A 21,127-nucleotide genomic window follows, 5' to 3' on the forward strand; every position below is an offset into this window, starting at 1 on the left:
GAGAGCAACAGCGAATAGACATCCCAAATGACCCTCTCTGACCTTGATGTTATCATGTCATAAGATGATATCACACAGTACAGTAATAAAAGAAGATGATGGAGAAGGAGAAGGAAAAGAAGAGGAGGAGGAGGCAGTGGCATAAGGAACAAGCAACACCGTGGAGATAAAAGCTAATTAAACTTGCCTCTGAATGTTTAGAGCGAGAAAATATTCAGAAGTACTGAAAACAATTTCTAGTAATTTGAAAAGCTTCTGTCATGTAAATAGGCCCTGCATTTCATTAAGTTCATCAAGAAGAGAAAAAGCTTAGGGGGACTAGAGCATTTGAAACCCCCAGCTTTTCATGACACTACAATGTTATAGTTCAGCCCACTTCAACCTGTCACCAATGAGTCTTTTCAGAATGGAAACTTAAGGAAAAAGCAGTTTCAGAGTACTTCAATGCAAGCCCATCACAAACAGCTCTGTGCATATGAGTAATTTACTGAGGTTTTCTAAGAGATATGTAGCACAGGAAGTACTTTGTAAACAAATGAAGAAAACAGCGAGGGATTGAGCAGGGGTATGTTTTAATAGGTTGTGCTTAAACAGCCTGTTTTTGATAACTGTCAACTTCCTTTCTAAGCATAATTACATATAAATATACTTCCTATGCGTAAAGACAAAGTACTGGTATTAAGGAAAAAAAACCAACTTAGTCACTATTATAAATTACAATAGAATTCCAGGGATGCCACATGTAACATGAACTAAATTATGTGGTTGGTGGAGATTGAATATTATAGGAATTAACTTTAGGTGTTATAACACTTGTCAAACATCTATGGGGAGAGAAGGAATGGAATTTTAAGTAGCCATTGCTACTTGTAGGAAAATAACTGAGTCGGTATTCATTTTTTGCAGAACTCTTACTTAGTTAATTTTCAAATATTTTCAAAGCGCTCTCTTACACTGGATTACACTTTTAAACAGGGAAATGCGGTATTTAAAGGACCACAATGTAATAACAGCTGGAGAAAATATATATTTTAACAGCAATCATCACAAATGCAATTTATTGCATTCCAGAGTAACATCTTCTGTAGTGCAGAAGAAATAATGTTGTAGAGCTGTTCATATATAAATTGTCTCCAATAATCTGAAAGGTGAAAAATACTTTCCAAATTGGCACTAGGGTAGGATGTTGTTCTAGGAACAAATGAATAAAAGGACGTATAAAGGAAGTGTCGGAACTTAAAAGCATAGGCAAGGAAAACATCAATCTTTTGCCTTTAAAACACAACCTGCTACAGCTGAATAGTAAGAATAAAGCTACTTCCCAAAGGAGAAATCTTTGGATATTAACACTGGAGAAAGAGAGAAGGAGTGAATGTGAAAAACAAGTTACACAAATCTCCAGTGTGAGATATCAGAAAAAATGCCAAAGACTCGGGTGTCATCACAAGCAGGATCCTGTTTCTGAGCATCACAGTGTTGTAATGTAGTTACAGCACAGGACTCGAAGGTCTCTTGAGTCAAGGTCCCTGAAGACTTCATGCATGATCATGGGAAGTTACTTTTAGAATAACTTGAAAATATCTCATCTATCTCTCATAAATAAAATCAAAGATGACAGCATAAAAACAAACACACGGAACACTTCACATGTCAGGCACACGAATCTTAAACTTAACAGCATGGGTAACAGTAGTGCTGCCTTGCCACTCTCAGTATTTGTTAGCTGTTAGCAGCTAATTTGTCACATATGTTAATTTGTGAATTTCTGATATAAGCCCAGGAAAGGAATATGCCTCTACAACATAATTAGCATTTTACAGTTTTGTTTTTGTGAGTGGGCAAATTAATCCGAATGTAAAAACAATTATGCATTTTTTCTGCATTTTCTACCAAAGGCAAAACAAATAACGAACAGATGGTCTGACTGGGCCAATGAAATATGACACAGAATGAGAAAAATCGGCAAATAATTTATTTAGCCAGGTGTATAGTTTAGTGTATAAAAAATAAAAAGAATCCTTTACTGATATCTTAGTATGCTTTAATCAAAGGGAAAATTTTAATTCAACCTCTTTTCTGGAGGAAAAAAAGACATTGGTGAGAATAAATAAAACAGGTCAATAACCATCAAACAGTAAAACTTTCAGCTGAGTTTTTTTTCTCATACGCCCTTTTACATTAATTGTACAGCAACCTTCGTAAGGTGGGCAATCTGATTCTTGTACTCATTCACTAAAGCAAATTACAAGTAAAACCAGTACAGATTAGTTATTGTGCACTGGACTTTCATCTGTTTCACAGCAACATCAAGTCAAGAATTACCCTGGAACAGTATAACACTACCTAATGATATACCTAATGAAAAGTACTATTTTGTCTGCTTTTGAAACTGCAGAATATGAAGCTGCTTAGACTTCAAGGTTCCTCTGCCACATAAGCAACATGTTCTTTTTATAACCAAAATTAAGCTGATTGAGAGGCTGTAGAAGGGATGGAAAGTCACAGAACAAGGACGGTTTCATCACACTGCTCATGACATACAGAAAAAAAGGACAAACAAAAGCCCAATTTCAAATCTTGGCTAACAAAAAGGTGAGGGGAACTACTACATTATGCAGATTAATGAGGGAAGGAAGACAAAACCAGGAATGTATTTTTAAAGAAGAAAAAATACTAGAATTACTTTTTGAAAATGGTTAACTTAGCTAATTTTTACACTTGGAATTACTGGTTCAATACAAAAATTAAATTGTCTGTTCCCAGTCTCTGTGACGAGAACACAATCCTAGAACTTAGATTTTGCAGCATCTTAATAACCTTATTGGTTTAACTTTGAGTAACAGTAAAGTAACACCGTATTCTTGCTCAAATAAAGGAATCCTTGAAACTTCCAAGGCAATTGCTAAAAACATCAAATAGAACAAACCACTTTCTCAGTACCATTTCCTTCTTTTCTGGGGCACTATCCCTCTTCCATATATTAACACTGCCAGAAAATAACAGCAGTAAAGTAACCTTTGGGTTACTTTGGGTTAACATCGGGTCATTCAATGCTTCAAGTATCTCTGGCTGAAATCCACTTTGTTTCCACAGAGTAGAAACACCTTGTTTCCTTGGGGAGAAGAAGGAATAAATGTGGGTGTATGGTTGCTCCTCCCTGGTTTACTTGTAAGGTGGGACACAAGCTCTGTTTTAAGTGGAAAGATGTAAAAGTAAGTGTATTTAAATGAGCAAAAATCTTTGCAGACAGCTTCTTATACTATTTTACCAAGTTTTATATTGCCTTAATTTACTCTTGTTCATCTCAAAAATAAAACATTTCTACCTGATATAAGTACATTTAAAAAGAGATTTGAAAAATGACTCCCTACACTAATTCTTCGCATGCAAATAAATGGATAATGAGCATATTTTAAGGTTTTGCTAATGTTTTTAAAGTCTAAAATTAATCCTAATTTGGGAATAAGGCTTCAGATTGCAAAGCAAGTTGGTGTCACTTCTAATATTACTTTACACAAATCAGTAACTCTTGGTATGCTTTCTGAATGGTTCCTATTAATTTAAACTTTTGATTTATTTATTCAGTTTCACTAATGAACAGTTATCAGTGTTTCTGAATATACAGCTATCCAAAGTTAATGATCTATTATAATTTTCTATAGTTTTTAAAAGATTTAGAGTAAGAACTGGAATAGTGACATAGTTATTACTTTTGCCTACGCCATGTATTTGCTATTTCTAAGAAAGTCTGCCAATATTTATCCAAGATACTACTATTCTTAGAAAACACAGGCTTGGACACAATGAATAAAGCTTGTTAGAAAGTTGCTGCTAGAAATTCAAAATGTACCACCTATAGTGAACATTCTTAGACTTGAGTAAGTTTACTATGTACTGGTTTCACCATGTTACCTAGAGAGTAAGCATAAAGAAGAGCTTTGGATGGATAAAGTAGTTAATCTGTTTTTCGGAAAAGTGAACTAAACTGTGCAAATTTGCATTTACATCTGCTTGCATTTCATCACCTTTTGCTATAACATCTTTTTCATGGCTAGGCTTCATGAACGAAGATTTGGGAAGGGCTCTACTCACATTTGTTGCAGGCGCGTTGGTGGCTAAAAAGGCCAATACGAGATAGACATGTCCGATTACAAAAGGTACAGCAGAAAGACTCCTTAGATGGTATATTCTGCAAGGCACGATTCTCTCTGTGTTGTCTTTTCTCCTCAGGAGTGATCCTGCATGCTTTCTCAAAAGAAGCAGCAGCGTTATAGATGGTGTGTCTCCAGGCCTCCCGATTTGAGGCCAGAGTAGACCAGTTTTGGTGATCAATATGGTCAAGGCTGAGATGCTGTTTTAGGGAGTCCTTGTATCTTTTCTTCGGGGCTCCTCTCATGCGGCAGTCGGTGGCAAGTTCACCATAGAGCAGGATCTTAGGGAGGCAGTGGTCCTTCATCCTGGAGACGTGTCCTGCCCAACGCAGCTGTGTTCTCAGCAACATGGCCTCAATACTTGTGACTGCTGCTTGTTCTAGAACAGATGTATTGGTCACATAATCTGACCAGGGGATATTTAGGATTGAACAGAGGCAACGTCGATGGAAGTGTTCTTGGAGACGCAGGTGGTGGCAGTAGATGACCCATGATTCAGAACCGTATAAGAGAGTAGACAGCACTATGGCTTTGTAAACACTGATCTTTGTACTTTTCTTCAGGTGTTTATTTCGCCATACTCTTTTATGAAGCTTTCCAAAAGCACTATATGCCTTTGCTAACCTGTTGTCTATCTCCCTGTCAATCTTACCGTCCGAGGAGATGAGGCTACCTAGGTAATTAAACTGCTGGACTGATTTGAGCTCTGATTCGTCAATGGTGATGTGGGGATGATGGAAGATTTCCTGAGGTGCAGGTTGATAGAGAACTTCTGTCTTCTTTAAGCTGACTTCCAGCCCAAAAAGCTCAGCAGCCTCAGCAAAGCAGGATGTTAAACGCTGCAGAGCTACTTCTGTGTGGGCAACAAGGGCGGCGTCATCAGCATAAAGCAGCTCCTGGACAAGACGGTTTAAGGTCTTGGTGTGGGCCTTCAGTCGCCTTAGGTTGAAAAGGCTTCCATCAGTATGATATCGAATGTAGGTACCGTCCTGATCATCAAGGTCTGCCGTGGCCCTTTGGAGCATCATGCTGAAAAAGACTGTGAATAGGGTTGGAGCGAGAACGCAGCTTTGTTTCACACCATTCTTTATTAGAAAGGGTTCAGAAAGTGTGTTGCCATATCTGACTTGGCCGTGCTGATCCTCGTGGAGTGAGATGATCATTTTAAAGAACTTGGGGGGACAACCTAAATATTCCAAAATCTGCCACAAACCTTTTCTGCTCACAGTATCGAAAGCCTTGGTGAGATCAACAAAGGTTACATAGAGACCTTTGTTCTGTTCCCTACACTTCTCTTGCAGTTGTCTGAGAACAAACACCATGTCTGTGGTCCTCCTGTTGGCTCTGAAACCACACTGACTTTCAGGAAGGATTCCTTCTGCTATAGCAGGTATTAGTCTGTTCAAGGGTATTCTTGCCAGGATTTTGCCAGCAATGGAGAGGAGAGTAATACCACAGTAATTTGTGCAATCTGATTTTATTCCTTTCTTCTTATACAAAGTGATGATGACTGCATCACAAAGGTCTGATGGTAGTTCGCCTAGTTCCCAACAGCGCACCACAAACTCGTGAAATTTGGTATGGAGTGGAAGGCCCCCATGTTTCCAGATTTCAGTGGAATTCCATCAACCCCAGCTGCCTTGCTGATTTTCACCTGCTGTATAGCCTTGAGAGTTTCTCCTAAAGTGGGGGCAGTATCTAAATCATACTTTACTGGTTGTTGTGTGAATTGTTGAGTCTTGGACTACACGGTTGGTACTGAAAAGAGTCTGAAAGTGTTCAGACCATTGATTCAGAATGGAGGTTTTATCTGTTAGAAGCGTTTGACCATCTGCACTGAGTAGATTGTTTTGTACCTGCTATGTAGGCCCGTATGCTGTTTTCAGGGCCTCATAGAATCCTCTGTGATCACCCGTATCTGCACATAGTTGAGTTTTTTCAGCTAGATCGATCCACCACTTGTTCTGGATGTCACGGAGTTTCTGCTGGAGCTTGCTGCATGCGAGATGAAAGGCTGTTTTTCTTGTGTGACATGATGGCAGTGCAAGGTGTGCTTGGTGAGTAATTCTCTTCTTCCTCAACAAGTCCTAGATTTCTTGATTGTTTTCATCGAACCAGTCTTTGTTCTTCTTGAGGGAGAACCCTAAGGATTCTTCAGAGGATTGCAGGATGCTGTTTTTAATATGGTGCCAAATTGATTCAGGAGGGGAATCTGCAGAAACTGAGGAATGGTTTTTGAGCCTAGTTTGAAGGTTAGCCTGGAATCTCTCTCTTACTGTGGCTGATTGGAGATTGTTAACAGTCTTAAAAAATAATATTTTTTGGATGTAAGAAAATACTTGTATTCTCATTCTACTGAAGAGGTACCAAGACCTTGAATTGCAAATCGGAGACTAGAAGGAACATCTCTACTAGAATAGTCATAGCTTAACTAACAATGATAACTTCAGAACAAATATTTCAATTGTACACACTTTTCCTTGTTTTGTAAGCAAATCATCATATCACATCTGTAAAGCAAGCCAGGAATAAGACTTCAGACTGCAATTTTTCAGCAACTCTGCACGAACTAACTAATTTCATTTAAAGCAGTAAGAGGCAGGAATATTTTACTAAGGCAGGAATGTTTTGTTCCACATTAATGCTTTCCCATGGTAGAGGTCCACCCTGTGAATCAGAAGACTTGACACTGCATCCTAATTGAGCATGAAGAAGTGTTTTCGTGATAGTTTCCTGTGTATTTGAAATGTGCTGTATATCTAACATCTGCAGACACCAAAAATTCTTCTGACAAATGTATCTACTATTGCTTCATGCAATACCAGAAATTATATGAGTTAGAGGAGGTGAAGAGTAAAGATGTTTTTCTACTTTTCTTCTTTTTTTTTCTATCTGCATTGCCCTGTCTGCTACGTGATGCTTTTCACAGACAAATGGACCAGCAGAGCAACTGTGGGATCAGCAGCTCTGCAACAGCTCTACATGTGGATATTTCTCTGGACCAGAAGTCTCTTATACCAGAACGTCTCCTACATATGCAAAAACTTATCTCACCACAGAACTGTTCAATCAAGCTTGCAGGAACAGTGCTTCAGATATCTGTTACAATAAAACAGCCTTCCAAAGCTATTAGCTAACAAACTCTTGGAAACTAGTACATTATTAAAAGGCTGGGGTATGGACCTCAGTAGGCAGTTAACTCCCTCCCAGTCTCTTGCTCCCTCTTCCCATTGGGATGGATGGAAGAATTGGAAGAGTAAATCTGAGAAAAACTTGTCATTTGAGATAAAAACAATTCAATAAATAAAGGGGGAAAAAAAGAAATAAAACATAATTAAGTGAGGCATAGGCAATTACTCAGAATGTTCCACCTGCAGACCTAACGCCCAGTCACTCTCCAATAAACAGTTCCTTTGGCAAGAATATTCCCCAGCTTTAGTACTGAGCATGACATTATATCCCATGGGATATCACTTTATTCAGTTGGAATCAATTGTCCCAGCTGTGTCACTTTAAAGCCTCTTGTTCCCCACCAGCCTTCTTGCTTGAGGGGGCAGTGTGAGAAACTGAGGCGGCCTTGGTGCTGTGCAAGCACAGTTCAGCATTATCAACACTGGTTTGGTCACAAATATAAAACACAGAACTGTAACTTACACTAATGCCTACATTCTTTCACTGAATCACAGAATCACTGAAGTTCAAAAAGACCTCCAACATCATTGAGGTCAACCTTTGATCTTGGGAACAAGATCATGGCACTAAGCTCCACGTCCAGTCATTTCTTGAACACCTTCAGGGATGGTGAATCCACCATCTCACTAAGCAGTCCATTCCAATGTTTTGCAATCCATTCCATGAAGAAATTCTTCCTAATATCCAACCTGAACTTCCTCTGGCACAGCTTGAGGCTATGTCCTCTTGTCCTGTCACTAGTTGCCTGATAGAAGAGGCCAACCCCCACCTTGCTACAACCTCCTTTCAGACAATAGTGGAGAGAGATAAGGTCTCCCCTGAGCCTCCTTTTATCCAGACTAAACACCCCCAGCTCCCTCAGCCATTCCTCGTATGGCTTACTCTCTAGGCTCATCACCAGTTTTGTTGTCCATTTCTGGACATGCTCCAGCATCTCAACATTTTTCTTGAACTGAAGGGCCCAGAATGGGAAATAGAAGTCGAGGTGTGACCTTACTAATGCCAAGTACAGGAGGACAATCATTTCCCTAGTCCTACTGGCCACACATTCTTGATACAAGCCAGGATGCCACTGGACTTCTTGGCTACCTGGCTGCTGGCTCATGTTTTGCTGGCTGTTGACCAGCACATCTAGGTTGTTCTCCCTCGGCTGCTTTCCAGTCACTCTTCCCCCAGCCTGTAGCAGTGCCTGGGGTTGTTGTGACCCAAGGGCAGGACCTGGCACTTGGTCTTGTTGAACCTCATACCACTGGCTTTGTCCCATCGATCCAGCCTGTCTTGATCCCTCTGCAGAGCCTTCCTACTGGTCCTAGTGGACCAGTGGACTTGCACCCAACTTGGTGTCATTCACAAATCTACCGAGTGTACACTTGATCCCCTCACACAAATCATCAATAAAGATATTAAACAGGACTGAGCCCAACGCTAAGCCCTGGGGACACCATTAGCGACTGACAGCCAACTGGATGCAGCACCATTCACCATCACTGTTTGGGCCAGGCCATCCATCCAGTTTTTCAACCCAGTGAGGAGTGCACCTGTCCAAGCTGTCAGCTTTTACAGGAGAACGCTATGGCAGATAGAATCAAAGGCTTTGCTGAAGTTCAGGTAAACTACATCCACTGCCTTTCCCTGATCCAGTCGGCAGGTCTCCTGGTCATAAAAGGAGAACAGGCTGGTCAGGCAGGACTCACCTTTCCTAAACCCATGCTGGCTGGGCCTGATCCCTTGGCAGTCCTGCATGTGCCATATGATTGCACTCAAGATGATCAGTTCCATAACCTAGCCTGGCACTGAGGTCAGGCTAACAGGCCTGCAGATCCTCAGAACATCCTTCTGGTCCTTCTTGTGGATGGGCGTCACACTGGCCAGCCTCCAGCCATGTGGGACCTCTCCAGTTAGACAGGACTGATGATAGATGACGGACAGTGGCTTAGTGAGCTCTTCCACCAGCTTCTTCAGTACCTTTCAATGAATTCCACCCAGTTCCATAGACTTGTGAGTGTCTTAGTGGTACAGCCAGTCACAAAATACTTTCTCCTGAATTACAGGGGGTCTATTCTTATCCCTGTCCCTGTCTACCACCTCAGAGGACCAGTTGCCTTGACATCTTACTGTTAAAGACTGAGGCAAAGAAGGTACCAAGTACTACATAATTTTCTTCAACCCTGGTGATGAAGTTCCCCCACAGGTCCAATAAAGAATGGAGATTTTCCCTAGCTCTTCTTCTGTTGTATTTATAAAAGCACATTTTATTATCTTTTACAGCAGCAGCCCGATGGAGCTCTAGTTGACCTTTTGCCTTTCTAATTTTCTCTCTACACAGTCTAACGGTGACCTTGTACTCTTCCTGAGTTGCCTGCCCCTTCTTCCAAAGGCATAAACCCTCTTTTTATCTCTGAGTTTCTATTCAGCCAGGTCAGTCTTCTTCCCTGACAGCTCATCTTTCTGCACATAGGGAAAGCCTGCTCCTGTGCCTTTAAGACTTCCATCTTGAAGTATGTCCAGCCTTCCTGGACTTCTTCATTCTTAAGGACTGGTCACCTTAAATTCATGGCCATGAGCCTGCTCTGTTACAGATACCTTCTGTACTTTGGGATTTTATCTTCCATTCCACATCTTGTGTTTCATAAGCTTTTGTAATGACAGTATATTATGAGTCATTATTTATCCTGATTTATGTTTTTCATCCACACCAATATATATCAGCTGGAGATACCTCAGGGGCTTGAGAAATATCCTTTTATTTAAAAATCTCCACACTTCTGCACAATGAAAAGGCAAATAAAACAGAAAACAAAACCTTCCCAAAAATATTTCGCATCAGAGAAAACAATCCAAAATTTGCAGTTTGCTAAGAATCCTAATTGAAGTCCATTAAATTTGTAGTGACACTGAGACACACTAGACACCTGTTATTCAGTCACTGGTACCTGGAAATAACCATACTACACTCAGTGTAAGCATTTGATCTATTAACTGAAATACATATACATGTAAGTTAATTCTCTAGCCTCAATTACCTTCCCATTACGGAATATTTCTGCGCTATCAGAGGTGCTTTTCTGACAATCAACTGACAGGCCACACTCTGCCAGTTGACAACATCACTGAATGCTTTGTTTTTTAAGCATCCAGAGATTGGAGAAAGTCAAGATGAACAGTCAGGGTACAGAAAAAAAGCAGACATGATAGAGATTCCTTCTGAAAAAAGGTTGTTGCCTAAGCACTGACACCTTAAGCCAACTTATTTCCAGCCTCCTTATACATCTTCATCACTGCCTCTCCCAGGTCCTCCTTGCAAGTGCGAGCCTTGGGACCTGCAGCTCAGTCCTGTTTGAAAGTCTTGTGCAGGCACAAGCAAAAAAAGTAGAGATTAGTACGAAAAATTGCTCGAGTCTTTTGTTTTGACTAGCCATTGGACTGCAGAATTGATTTTTAGAAAGCGCAAGATGGTGCAGCAGTGTTTCTCCATACAGTTTGTCTCCCCTTCAGTTTTTTCTGCAGCAATAGCAACAGGTGCATAACAGCAGCCAAAATGCATAAACCCAGAGAGAGGTAGTCCCAGTTGTCAGCACTCCTTTCCACACTGCTGCTGTGGGAACCTTTTGAGATGTACTTTTAAGCCAATATTGAGAGGTTTCAGGCTCCCTGTGTTTGAGTGTGCTCAGTTCTTCAGGTGTCTGCACTCAATAGTGTCACAGCAGTAAATGAAGCTTTTGAATCTTCTTTTATTGACTATCCAGGAGGAAATAGAAGCTGACCTTCCTGTCAAATATTTTGTATCTTTTTTTTTGTGAGATAAGATGTAAAGTTGTCCCCATATCGCAAAGTTTAGACAGAAAAACTTGTGTTTCTAATGATTTTTGAACAACAAGAATTGTTGAATCTAACACTCATTAAAAGACAATTTAGAAGGTTTTTGAATAAGTTATTTATGTAGTGGGATGTATCACTGAAAAATGTTGAAGAGGCATCCAAAGAGTGACTCAGTATCTCCAAAACAGAAAAACAGCTTACTTACTTTTTCTTACGTAAGTTTAACAAGAAGTGCACTAAAGTCAACGGGTGTTATTTAAGAGAGCTTTTTCAAAAGGTCTTCTTTTTATAAAAGCACCTGTCACCATAGCAAGACCTAAGCTTTGTAATATAATCCCTGAGAAATTTCTCATGAAACAGAAAAACTCATTTGTGTTTAGCTGAAACAGAAAAATGTTTAATACTATGAATAGTACTGCTTTATTCCTGAAGCTATACAATGGGCACTGTACCATTTCAGTGATCCCATCTGCACTCTGCCTATGGACCTGTGACTGACAATGCTTAGTTTTTTAAATACAGATGTTAGCAGATAACAGTGGAATAATAGAAAAAAAAATAAAGCAGCTGTACTCTGCAGTAAACCAAAACAAGATGCTTTGCATAGCAGGAATGACTTAATCCACAGCTGACTGCTGTCTTTAGCCTCTGAGCAATAGGGAACTCTAGGCCTGTACCATTTACAAGCTTCAAGATTTGCTGCCAATTTGTAGAAACCAAAGTAAACTTCTGGCAGGACTCCTGCATACCATAGTAGTTAAAGAAACTATCATCCCACCCTGATTTTACAAGCCTTGAAAGATTAGTCTAATGCTTATTTCTACCCTCCTACACTACTTAGCTAATAGAAAGTTTAATGTAAAACCTTCAAAATATAATTTTGGAAAGTGCCACTCTGGTGTTTACCCTGAAGCAATCTACAGTTAATTTTTTCTCATTTCTTTTCCTCACCCATTAGCCTCAGCTGATTAAAAGCAAAAAGATAGCACACAGACCCAGTACCCTGATATTTCACAGCTGCATGAAAAGCTGTCCAGAGACACTTGCTTATTTTTACAGCCATTCTTTTTACTCTTTATCATCCCATCCCTTAAGGTTGGATTATAAAATGAGGCAGAATAAACTAGATAATTTCATAAAATAATAGTGCATTTGTACATCCCACCTTTACTGGAAGACAAAAATCACCATTATGCAACGTCCAGTTGCTATAGCAGGAAACAGGAATCAACCAAACCAATTTACACACTATGACATCTTTGCAAAACATGGCTTTCAGAATGTTCCCTGGTTGTGTTTAGCTCCAGGCACAACTTAAGTATCTAATGCCAAATAACCACATATGCTGGACAATCTGAACCTTGCCCCAGGATATTTTAGACACAAAAAATATACACAGGCTGTTAGTAGTGCTTTTCAGCACCTATGTGGTATTTTTAATTCCTGTTGAGTTCAGGAGTAACTGGGGAAAAAGGGTGACAAACGCAAAAGTTGAAGATGGTTATATGCTGTTTACCAGGCTCAGCGTATCTGCTTATTGGAAACATTGAGTTTCTAATCAGAGGTTATAGGCTGCCAAGTAATCTTACTCTGAAAACATGTTCCATGTATCCTCTGTGTCCAAAAGCTGATTCTACACTGACACTGCATCTCCTGATAACACTGACAAAGCTCAGTACAGCACAGCTTCTGTCCTCCCACCACCATATTTCACTGCAGGACCCTGAGAGTTGGGCAGTAAAAGTATTCAAGAGGGATGCAGGGTATGAAAACTAAAATCCCCCAGCTCTAGGAGAGAAATTAATCAGTCCAAATTCACTTCAATTTGGATGTCTCCAAGTGTGCCCTCTCATGTCCCAACTCCAAGAAGAGCAACATCTTCACACAGATGAGCCAGGATGTGTCCCTGAAGTGTGTGTAGAAATAGGTGGGTGGTGGAGAGCAAGAGAGAGGGATGTGCTGTGATGCAAACCAGCAGCTCAGTTGAGGAGTACTCGCAGAGAGCCAGGCTGATTGTCCCATCTTTTCTCAAAACTCCTTGGAAGTCACTGATGGCAAATGCCTGTCCATCACATTCAGTTTGGTGGACATCAACCACAGGCACTCAGGGCATTGTCAGACAGTCACCTCAGTTCCCTGCAACTGGCACTTCCAGCAAGAGATTCAGGCGATTTTCCCCACTTGTGTCAGTCTCACTCTCCTCTGACCTCAGGCTGAGCTGAATGCAGCTGAGCTGCATGGCCTGACTTAAAATGCAATTTGCTGTTACTGCTGTTGGCAGCATAGTTTTCATCATGATTCACTCTGGAGAACTGCACAAAGGCTGGGGAAAGGAGAAAAGTGCAAATATCAGATGAGTGGAGGTTACTACTCCTTTATGGTAATCATGCAGCCACAGTTCGGCTCTTCCAACACTGTTTACAGGGCTCTAATACCAGACATGTAATTCAAAGCTAGGGTTGATGCTAAAGGGGTCAATCATACAAACTAGTTGTTGCAGCATGCTGAGTGGAAATGCCTACATCTCTGGGCTGTAAACAACTTTTGTTCCTCTATTCATACTTTGTTTTCAAATAACTAGCATGTTTATCATTACCCTGTCGGTAGTCCTCAGACCTCTCATAAGCCATGCCAAAGATATCTTTTATTAGCCACAAAATATTGCTTTCCATAATTAAAAAAACAACCCAAACTTCAAGAAAACAAAATGCACAGTCATTATATTAAAAACTAATAGGATTCTCCTTCCCCCAAATGATGCAATTCCACAGAAAGGTATTTCTTTCTTCCAAGCACCTAGTTAAGAAAATGTAACCAACAAATACTGCCTTCAAACACCTACAAAGGCAGAAAAGTGGCCCAATTCCTGAGGTGAGGTGTCCTCCCAGAATTTCCCCCAGCCTTCAAAACACAGCACATCCAAAGAGCTATGTTGGAATAAGAAACATTGGGAAGCAGAGCTCTGAAGGGGATATATGCCATTCATGGAGATATCTCCAACTAGTTATGTGGCACTTCTGGGTTTAAAAGGTTTCTATCAAACTCCACATGAAAAATCTCCTTCACTTTAAAAGACACCATTAGATGGGGAAAAAACCCCAACCTCAATTAACTTGTCTACTTCTTCAATACACAGAGTCTACAAAGTTCAAGAAGGTCAGAAACTAAGACAGTTGTCATACATAACCCCCCAATAACTCAATGAAATATCAGAGAAAAGTAAGAGTCATCCCATATATTCTGCCTCCCAAGGGGATTGAATATGGTTCATTTCGCATGCCCAGAACTCTCAGACTAATTTTTATGTGTTTTCAGGTGGCTTCAAATGCTTTCAAAGAGTCATACAGTGTGCATGGAAAAGACAAAAATAAGTATTTCAGAAAAAATTTAAAGCAAATCATTCTGCTTTATGAGGAATCAAGTTTTATAGACTTTCATAGAAGAATTGGTAATTTCTACCTGATAACTTGGATCGAAAATGTCAAGAGTGTCATAGAGCCTTACTTGTTCTCGTTGCTGGCATCATATCGAGGCATAGGGTCAAAATCATTTCCATTAACATCAAAACTGGCTTGTGAATCCTGTAGCGAATAAGAGAAAGAAAATCAGTTTCTCATTAAGTAGCCATTGACTTATGTGGCCTATACATTCTTCAGCAGGTTTCTACAACAGAGTAATCAAGCTAACTAACATTTATCTCGTTTTATGATGACTGTGTGTTTTAGTAAGGGATTATATATTTAATAATTACGGGATTTATATATTTTATTTTAATTCTGGAAAACAGAGAAGGATAACAAATGCTCTGAAAAACTATAGTTCCAACATCAGAGAGGAAATACAAAATGGTTTTTCATTTAACCAGAAGACTACATTTCTTCTAAGAACCTTTTGGAAGTTAAGAGAGTTCATTCTCAAAACTGAGATTTTGCTAAATGTTTTAAGATTCAAGAAATTATCTGCACAGTAGTGACCAAAATTTCATCCACTGTTTCAAGGAATAAAAATAATATAATTTTGTTAAGGATATTGTTATAAAATCGCACCTTGAAATGCAACACAAACTGTCCCCCCATTTCCCCTGAAGCATAACTGTTTCAAATATTTGCAAGATATCTCTGTCTTTTTATTCCATATTTACCAGTATTCTTACAGCTGAAAATATAGACAAAACAGTTCCTGGTTTGCATGCATCCCACTAATAGATGTGGTAGCATGTGGTATGCAAGCAGACATTTTAAAACTCTTCTGTGTTCAAAACCAGTTACCATATCCACATCAAATACTCCTGTTTGCAGCCACACCACCTATAATCTGACATCCAGAAGGTATTTGTGATCAAACAAACAATGCATATTGCTTTGGGGGAATTCCTTGTTGGTGTGAGGAAATGGAGAGAGGAGGTGGTAAGGAAATAAATAGTTGCTTTAAATTCAGTAGAAAGACATTACTGGGATGAGGTGATATATGATACAATCTAGGCCATTCACTGAGGAGGTAAAATTTTATCTGCTTTGTTTAAATAACATCACATATTAAAACGAAAAATGTGTCATGCATTAGGATCAAACATACATTGACAAATCGGTGAATTGCCTGCCATCCTCCAAGCTGAGTTCCATGTGTAGCATGGGAAAGGATACAGATGTAAATAGGGCCAATTTAAAATAAGTGGCTTTAACCTGTGGACATCGTAGGTTTTAATGGCTTGTTAAAGACGTTCTTTTTACCTTCACCTCTCTAATGCTCTATCAAGATGATAAGCTTACTGACAAAATGCATGTGTTCACGGCTCTTTAACAAGACTTATATCTGTAATGGGAGTGAAGGTATATGCATGCCTTGCACTGGTCACCTTCATCAGGACAGCTCAATCCAAATATATTTGCTTGATTTCTTACCTTGTGTGTATGTACATTGTGCACACTTTATTTCAGACAAACCATAAAGCCCTCATGGTCACATGCTTTCAGATAATGCCTACTCCCAAAGGATAACACAAATCACACCAGCACAGTGTGGCCCTGATGCTCTGAACAGCTTCAAACTCTGACACTAACACAAGAAGTCACCCACTAGAGAAGCAGCTTCTCCTTATGTTACCCAGCCTCCAAGTTACATTAAACCAATCATCTAAATGTGGTGAACCACAAGCAAAAGAAAACCTCCTGAGGCAACATGAGACATAGGACACAGAAAACAAAGGACACAGCTCTATCACAAATTGTGAAGGACTTGGTAGTGTTAAGATATATGCATTAGAAAGACTACAAGATATTCTACACTTGTTTTTAACTGAGTGAATCATAACTGGTCATGTACTTTTCCTTTTTGTTTCTAGAAGTAAGATAAATAGCTTTAAAAATGAATACACAGAAGGATTACTGTAAAATTACTGTCTTTGAGAGAAGCTACTGTCTCACTGACTAAATGTATTAGCCAAAAATGAACTTCAGATGTACGCATTAACTGAAAAGCAGTGTATTCCAGTTCTATGTTCTGAGAGTGTGAGCATATTAAGTAAAAAAAATTGTAGAAGAGAGAAAAAATATTCAAAAATTGGTTCCAGTCCTTCAGAAATTCAGGACAAGAGGCATCCAGATATCAAATATGTTCAGACTGAATACAGTCTTAACTAAAACAATACAGATGACCAAAAATTGTTTTCCTTCCTCCCATTGGTGTTAACATTTGAGGAAACACTTGATTGATTCTTCCTCCTTCTCTCTTGCCTCTCTCCATCTTTCCAGAAGCTAATTTTTTCTGAGTAACAACACAGCAGAAAACCAGGACTCTTGTGGACACTCACATAATTCTGCATCAAGTCTGGATGGTTTCTTTCGATGCCGTCATCTAGGATGGTGACCACAACATTCTTTCCAGTGTAACCTCTCTTCCAAGCACCTACTATATTCATATCTGACTGGCAATGGTGGGTGTTATCACTGCAGTGCTGGGGAGAGAAGAGGAGACAAAGATGTCGGATATTGCAGATTACTGAGCATTGAGGGGTTGAGACATTATTCTACCTACATTAACATTACCATTTATATTGGCACATGAACATACTGTTTGGAAAAGCATCTATACAACATCAACACCTTTATAGACAGAAAACAACTTGAAAGAAATGCAAATTATATGAAAACTGCTTGTCTTGCTTACTTCTCTTTCAAATTACTCTTCATGCTAAGTAATAAAAAAGGGAAGCTGTACTGAATCGCTAGAAGTCATGTGTAAAACAAAGCATCTATTCCTGGCTGTTAAGCATGATCATTTTGAAATTTTTTTTTTTTTTTCAGAAAAACAAACCATATGTGGATAAAAGTAGACAAATGCCTGTACAAACATGGTCATGAAAAAAACCCCTTGCTTTTTGGAGCTTACGTGCTGTACAATTTAGACAGACAGTTTGGAAACTAATCCAGATTAGTTTCCATGTAAAAAGAAGGCTTTTGGCAGGTTTTTCGCAGTATCAGTAGGAGATAAGGAGCAGTTAAGAACCTGTAACAAAAACAACACTCTGAAAAACTTGCAACTTAGGGGGTTGGATGAATTGTGGATAGTGTAGATTGAAAGCAGCCTGGGGTACGGCTTTCAGAGCAATGAAGTCCAGTGTGGTGGAGAAAGTAAGTTTAGGGTCCATTAAAACTGGAAGTCTCCTCCTTGACATGAATGCACCCAGCCCACGTGAAGAAACCTGGCTTGCTGTGGCAATGAGACATGACCCCCAGGTATTTGTAACACCTCATTAGTGACTCTAACCCAGATGCAGAGGCCCACCTGGTGAAGTGAGTTCAGGGAGCCCCTCATCAGTACTGCTTTCCTTTAGCTTCTCCAGGCTCAGACACAGCAACAGGCAAAAACATAAAAGAGATGGGGTGCAGAGAAGGGGAAAGGCAAAGGGTGGGAGGAAGAAAAAAAATTTAAAAAGAAACATCGTAGCAACAGTGGCCACAGAGCATGCTCCATCTCACTTCCTGCCCCACTGCCTGATGTCCCCACTTTAGCCTCATCATGTCTTGTCACTCTACATTATATAAGGAGTACAAATACATTCCAAGGGGTGCACTCCACCTTGATTTAGTCTTCCCGTCTTCTCCCAAATGTGAGCACACTGAAGAACTGTTAGACATCCTACGTGCAAATTGACATCAGATTACTATTAAGTCATAATTTTCCCCCTCCTTTTTCTCCACTTTACCACTCGAACCAGATGATTTAAGAGTGGTTATTTGCTATTACTAAAGCAAGATTATATATTAGGCACTATGCGTACACATACACATATATATATGTACAGAGCATAAAGTCTCTCTCATGGTCTTTCCCTTGTGCCTTCAAATATCTGTCTGTCTCTGTCTATTTATCCCCACACAAAGGAGCCTGAAGGACTTCAGAGACCAGTTCCAAGGAATGTGTAGGTCATTCTTAACACTTCTGTTCTCTGTCTTGCTTGGAAATGCTCATGCTGCTGGTTTTACGAAATTAGTTACAGTCTAAATCCGCCATCTCTACACTCAGTGTAATGGCTGTACACATGAGGATTTCTAATGCACAAACAAGATGGTTAAATTAATTTAATGTTTCCGAGTACCTATGTCTTTTTCAAAATGTTACTAAAGTAAGTATCAGAAAATACCTGCAAAAGTATTAATATCATCCCTCACATTTTGCTGATGTTAAGACAAGGAGACAAGAAGGTGGAAGCACCAGCCTCCAGCCATAGGGTACACTCAAGAGTGAGCTACGACAGGCAATCAGCACTGCTGGCTCTGACCTCCAGTCAGGTTTACTGGGCCATGACACTGTGCCTTTTTATCCCCTTCTCTGAAATGCCAAATGACCCTTTGCTCACTGTCTTGTCCTCTCTTCCTATGGGATGAACTTGTTATTTTGCTTCCATGCCAGCTAAACCACACAGGCTGAGCAAGCATATGCATGTTTTAATACCCATTCCCTTGCAAGCACTTTGGATCTCCATGAGGTCACCCCTATTTCCCTTAATGAGTCCATTCACTCTCCTTACATGAACTTCTACTTTTGTGGTGGTAACCAAAGGGGGCTTTGCTACACGCATGAAGACAAACACAAGACACATCTCTTGCTTTACTGTGTGCTCTGATGATTCTCTCAGACACACGAGGTCAAACTGATATTTAAGTTGTCTTGCTCTGCTCCAAGACTGGGCAGAAATCTAGTTTAAACAAAATCTTTCTGCATTAAAGAAATTGCAGGGGTAAAGCAGATTTAACTGTGGGCCCACTCATAACTTTGGATCACAGCATATGTAACATACAGATACAAAACGCAAAGGCAGCAGAGAAGCATCCAAATGGGAGCAGTTCAACAGTAGATGAAGAGTTCGGTAACTATGGTTAAAATACCTAACTTCTTCTCACATCCTATTTAAAATAGCATCTTTGGCTTTTTTTCCCCTCTGTTCCCTACTTCTCTTCCTCCTACCAATTATTTATGGTTTTTTCTGCCTGTTTCTAGCCTTGTTTTTCTCTTCCAATACTGTCTTTTACCACTGAAATGCCCCTTTTGTTTAGTTCAACATCTGATCTCAGATTCCCACATTTTAACCACAAACTATACCTTCCTCCAGATTGGTGTCTGATTTTCTCCAGATAAATGAGAATGGGCACTTTCCTTTCAAAGCACTCAGATTTGTCTTTAATCAGGAACACTTTAAATCTTGGAGTGCAATTACTCTTTAAGAACTATCTAATATGGTATAAATATGCCATTCCACATTGAACAGCACCTAAGATGACATCTATTACTCAGTTTCTCTTGCACTCTTTCCTGTCTCCTTGTACTGGTTTTGGCTGGGATAGAGTTAATTCTCTTCACAACGTCTAGTATGATTCTGTGTTTTGGACTTTTGATGAACACAGTGTTGATAAAACAGGGATGTTTTTGTAATTGTTTAGCAGTGCTTATCAGAGCCAAGGCCTTTTTTTCTCCTCACACCAATCCCTCAGTGAGGAGGCTGGGGATGGGCAAGAAGTTCGAAGGCGACACAGATGGGACAGCTGACCGCAACTGACAAAAAGGATATTCCAGACCACAGGGTGTCATGCTCAGCACATAGAGCTGGGGGGGGAAGCACAAAGGGGGAAACGTTCTGAGTTCATGGCATTTGTCTTCCCAAGTCAATGTTACACATGATGGAGGCCTGCTGTCCTGGAGATGGCTGAACACTTGGGAAGTGGTGAATGAATTCCCTGTTTTGTTTTGCTAGTGTGTCCAGCTTTAGTTTTCCTTATTAAACTGTTTTTTATCTTGACACATGAGTTTTCTTGCTTTTATCCTTCCAGTCCTCTCCCCGATCCCACTGGTGAATGAGTGAGCGAGCTACTGCATGGTGCTTAGTTGCTGGGTTGGGTTAAAACTCCTCTTTCCTTCAAAAAACATTTCCTGTAAGGAAATTTTCTGGATTCCATTACATAATTTTTCTTTAACCACATGCTGCTTCTTTACCACCAATCCAAATTACATTATCACAGTGTTAGCAGAAGGCTGTTTCTTAATTAATTTGGAAGTACTGTTTCAATTACAGTGTTATCCAAATAAAAAATATTAAATATCTGTCATGATAACAAAAGTTATGTGATCCAGAGTGACTGAATTTTGTACCAATGGGCAAGTACTCAATTTTATGGCTCATTTTCCTATTTTCTTTTTTAGAATCAAACTAAACCTTGTCATGATACCGTACAAATACAGAGTGGTTGGAAGATTTTATTAGATCAGTTAATCTTTGAACTGTTGTTTTCTGAATTTTAAAGGTAACAGTATAAAACAGATTATTCTACTGAATTTTTCCCCTCTCAAAACAGATAAAATAACTGAGAAATTTCCTGCATTAGTACCATAACTAGGCAACTGGATTAAGTCAGCACTATTTCAACATACATTGTTGTCATCTATTGCCTGGAGAATACCATCAAAAGGAA

General features: G+C 39.7%; 1 protein-coding gene across 2 annotated transcripts in view; it reads right to left on the bottom strand.

Annotated features, from left to right (window-relative positions):
* The window catches only part of PCSK5 (proprotein convertase subtilisin/kexin type 5), a 261,077-nt gene that overhangs the window by 169,372 nt on the left and 70,578 nt on the right, over positions 1-21,127 (bottom strand). For both annotated transcript variants that reach the window (XM_027729025.2, XM_027729030.2), the window contains exons 4-5: positions 16,972-17,115; positions 14,667-14,743 (exon numbers count right to left, since the gene is read on the bottom strand). In XM_027729025.2, the coding sequence (XP_027584826.1) occupies positions 14,667-14,743; positions 16,972-17,115 (221 nt within the window). The remainder of the gene's footprint in view (positions 1-14,666; positions 14,744-16,971; positions 17,116-21,127) is intronic.

Source organism: Pipra filicauda, unplaced genomic scaffold, assembly GCF_003945595.2.
Source record: "Pipra filicauda isolate LSUMZ 115617 unplaced genomic scaffold, ASM394559v2 scaffold37_size4185640_pilon, whole genome shotgun sequence".
Classification (NCBI taxonomy): domain Eukaryota; kingdom Metazoa; phylum Chordata; class Aves; order Passeriformes; family Pipridae; genus Pipra; species Pipra filicauda.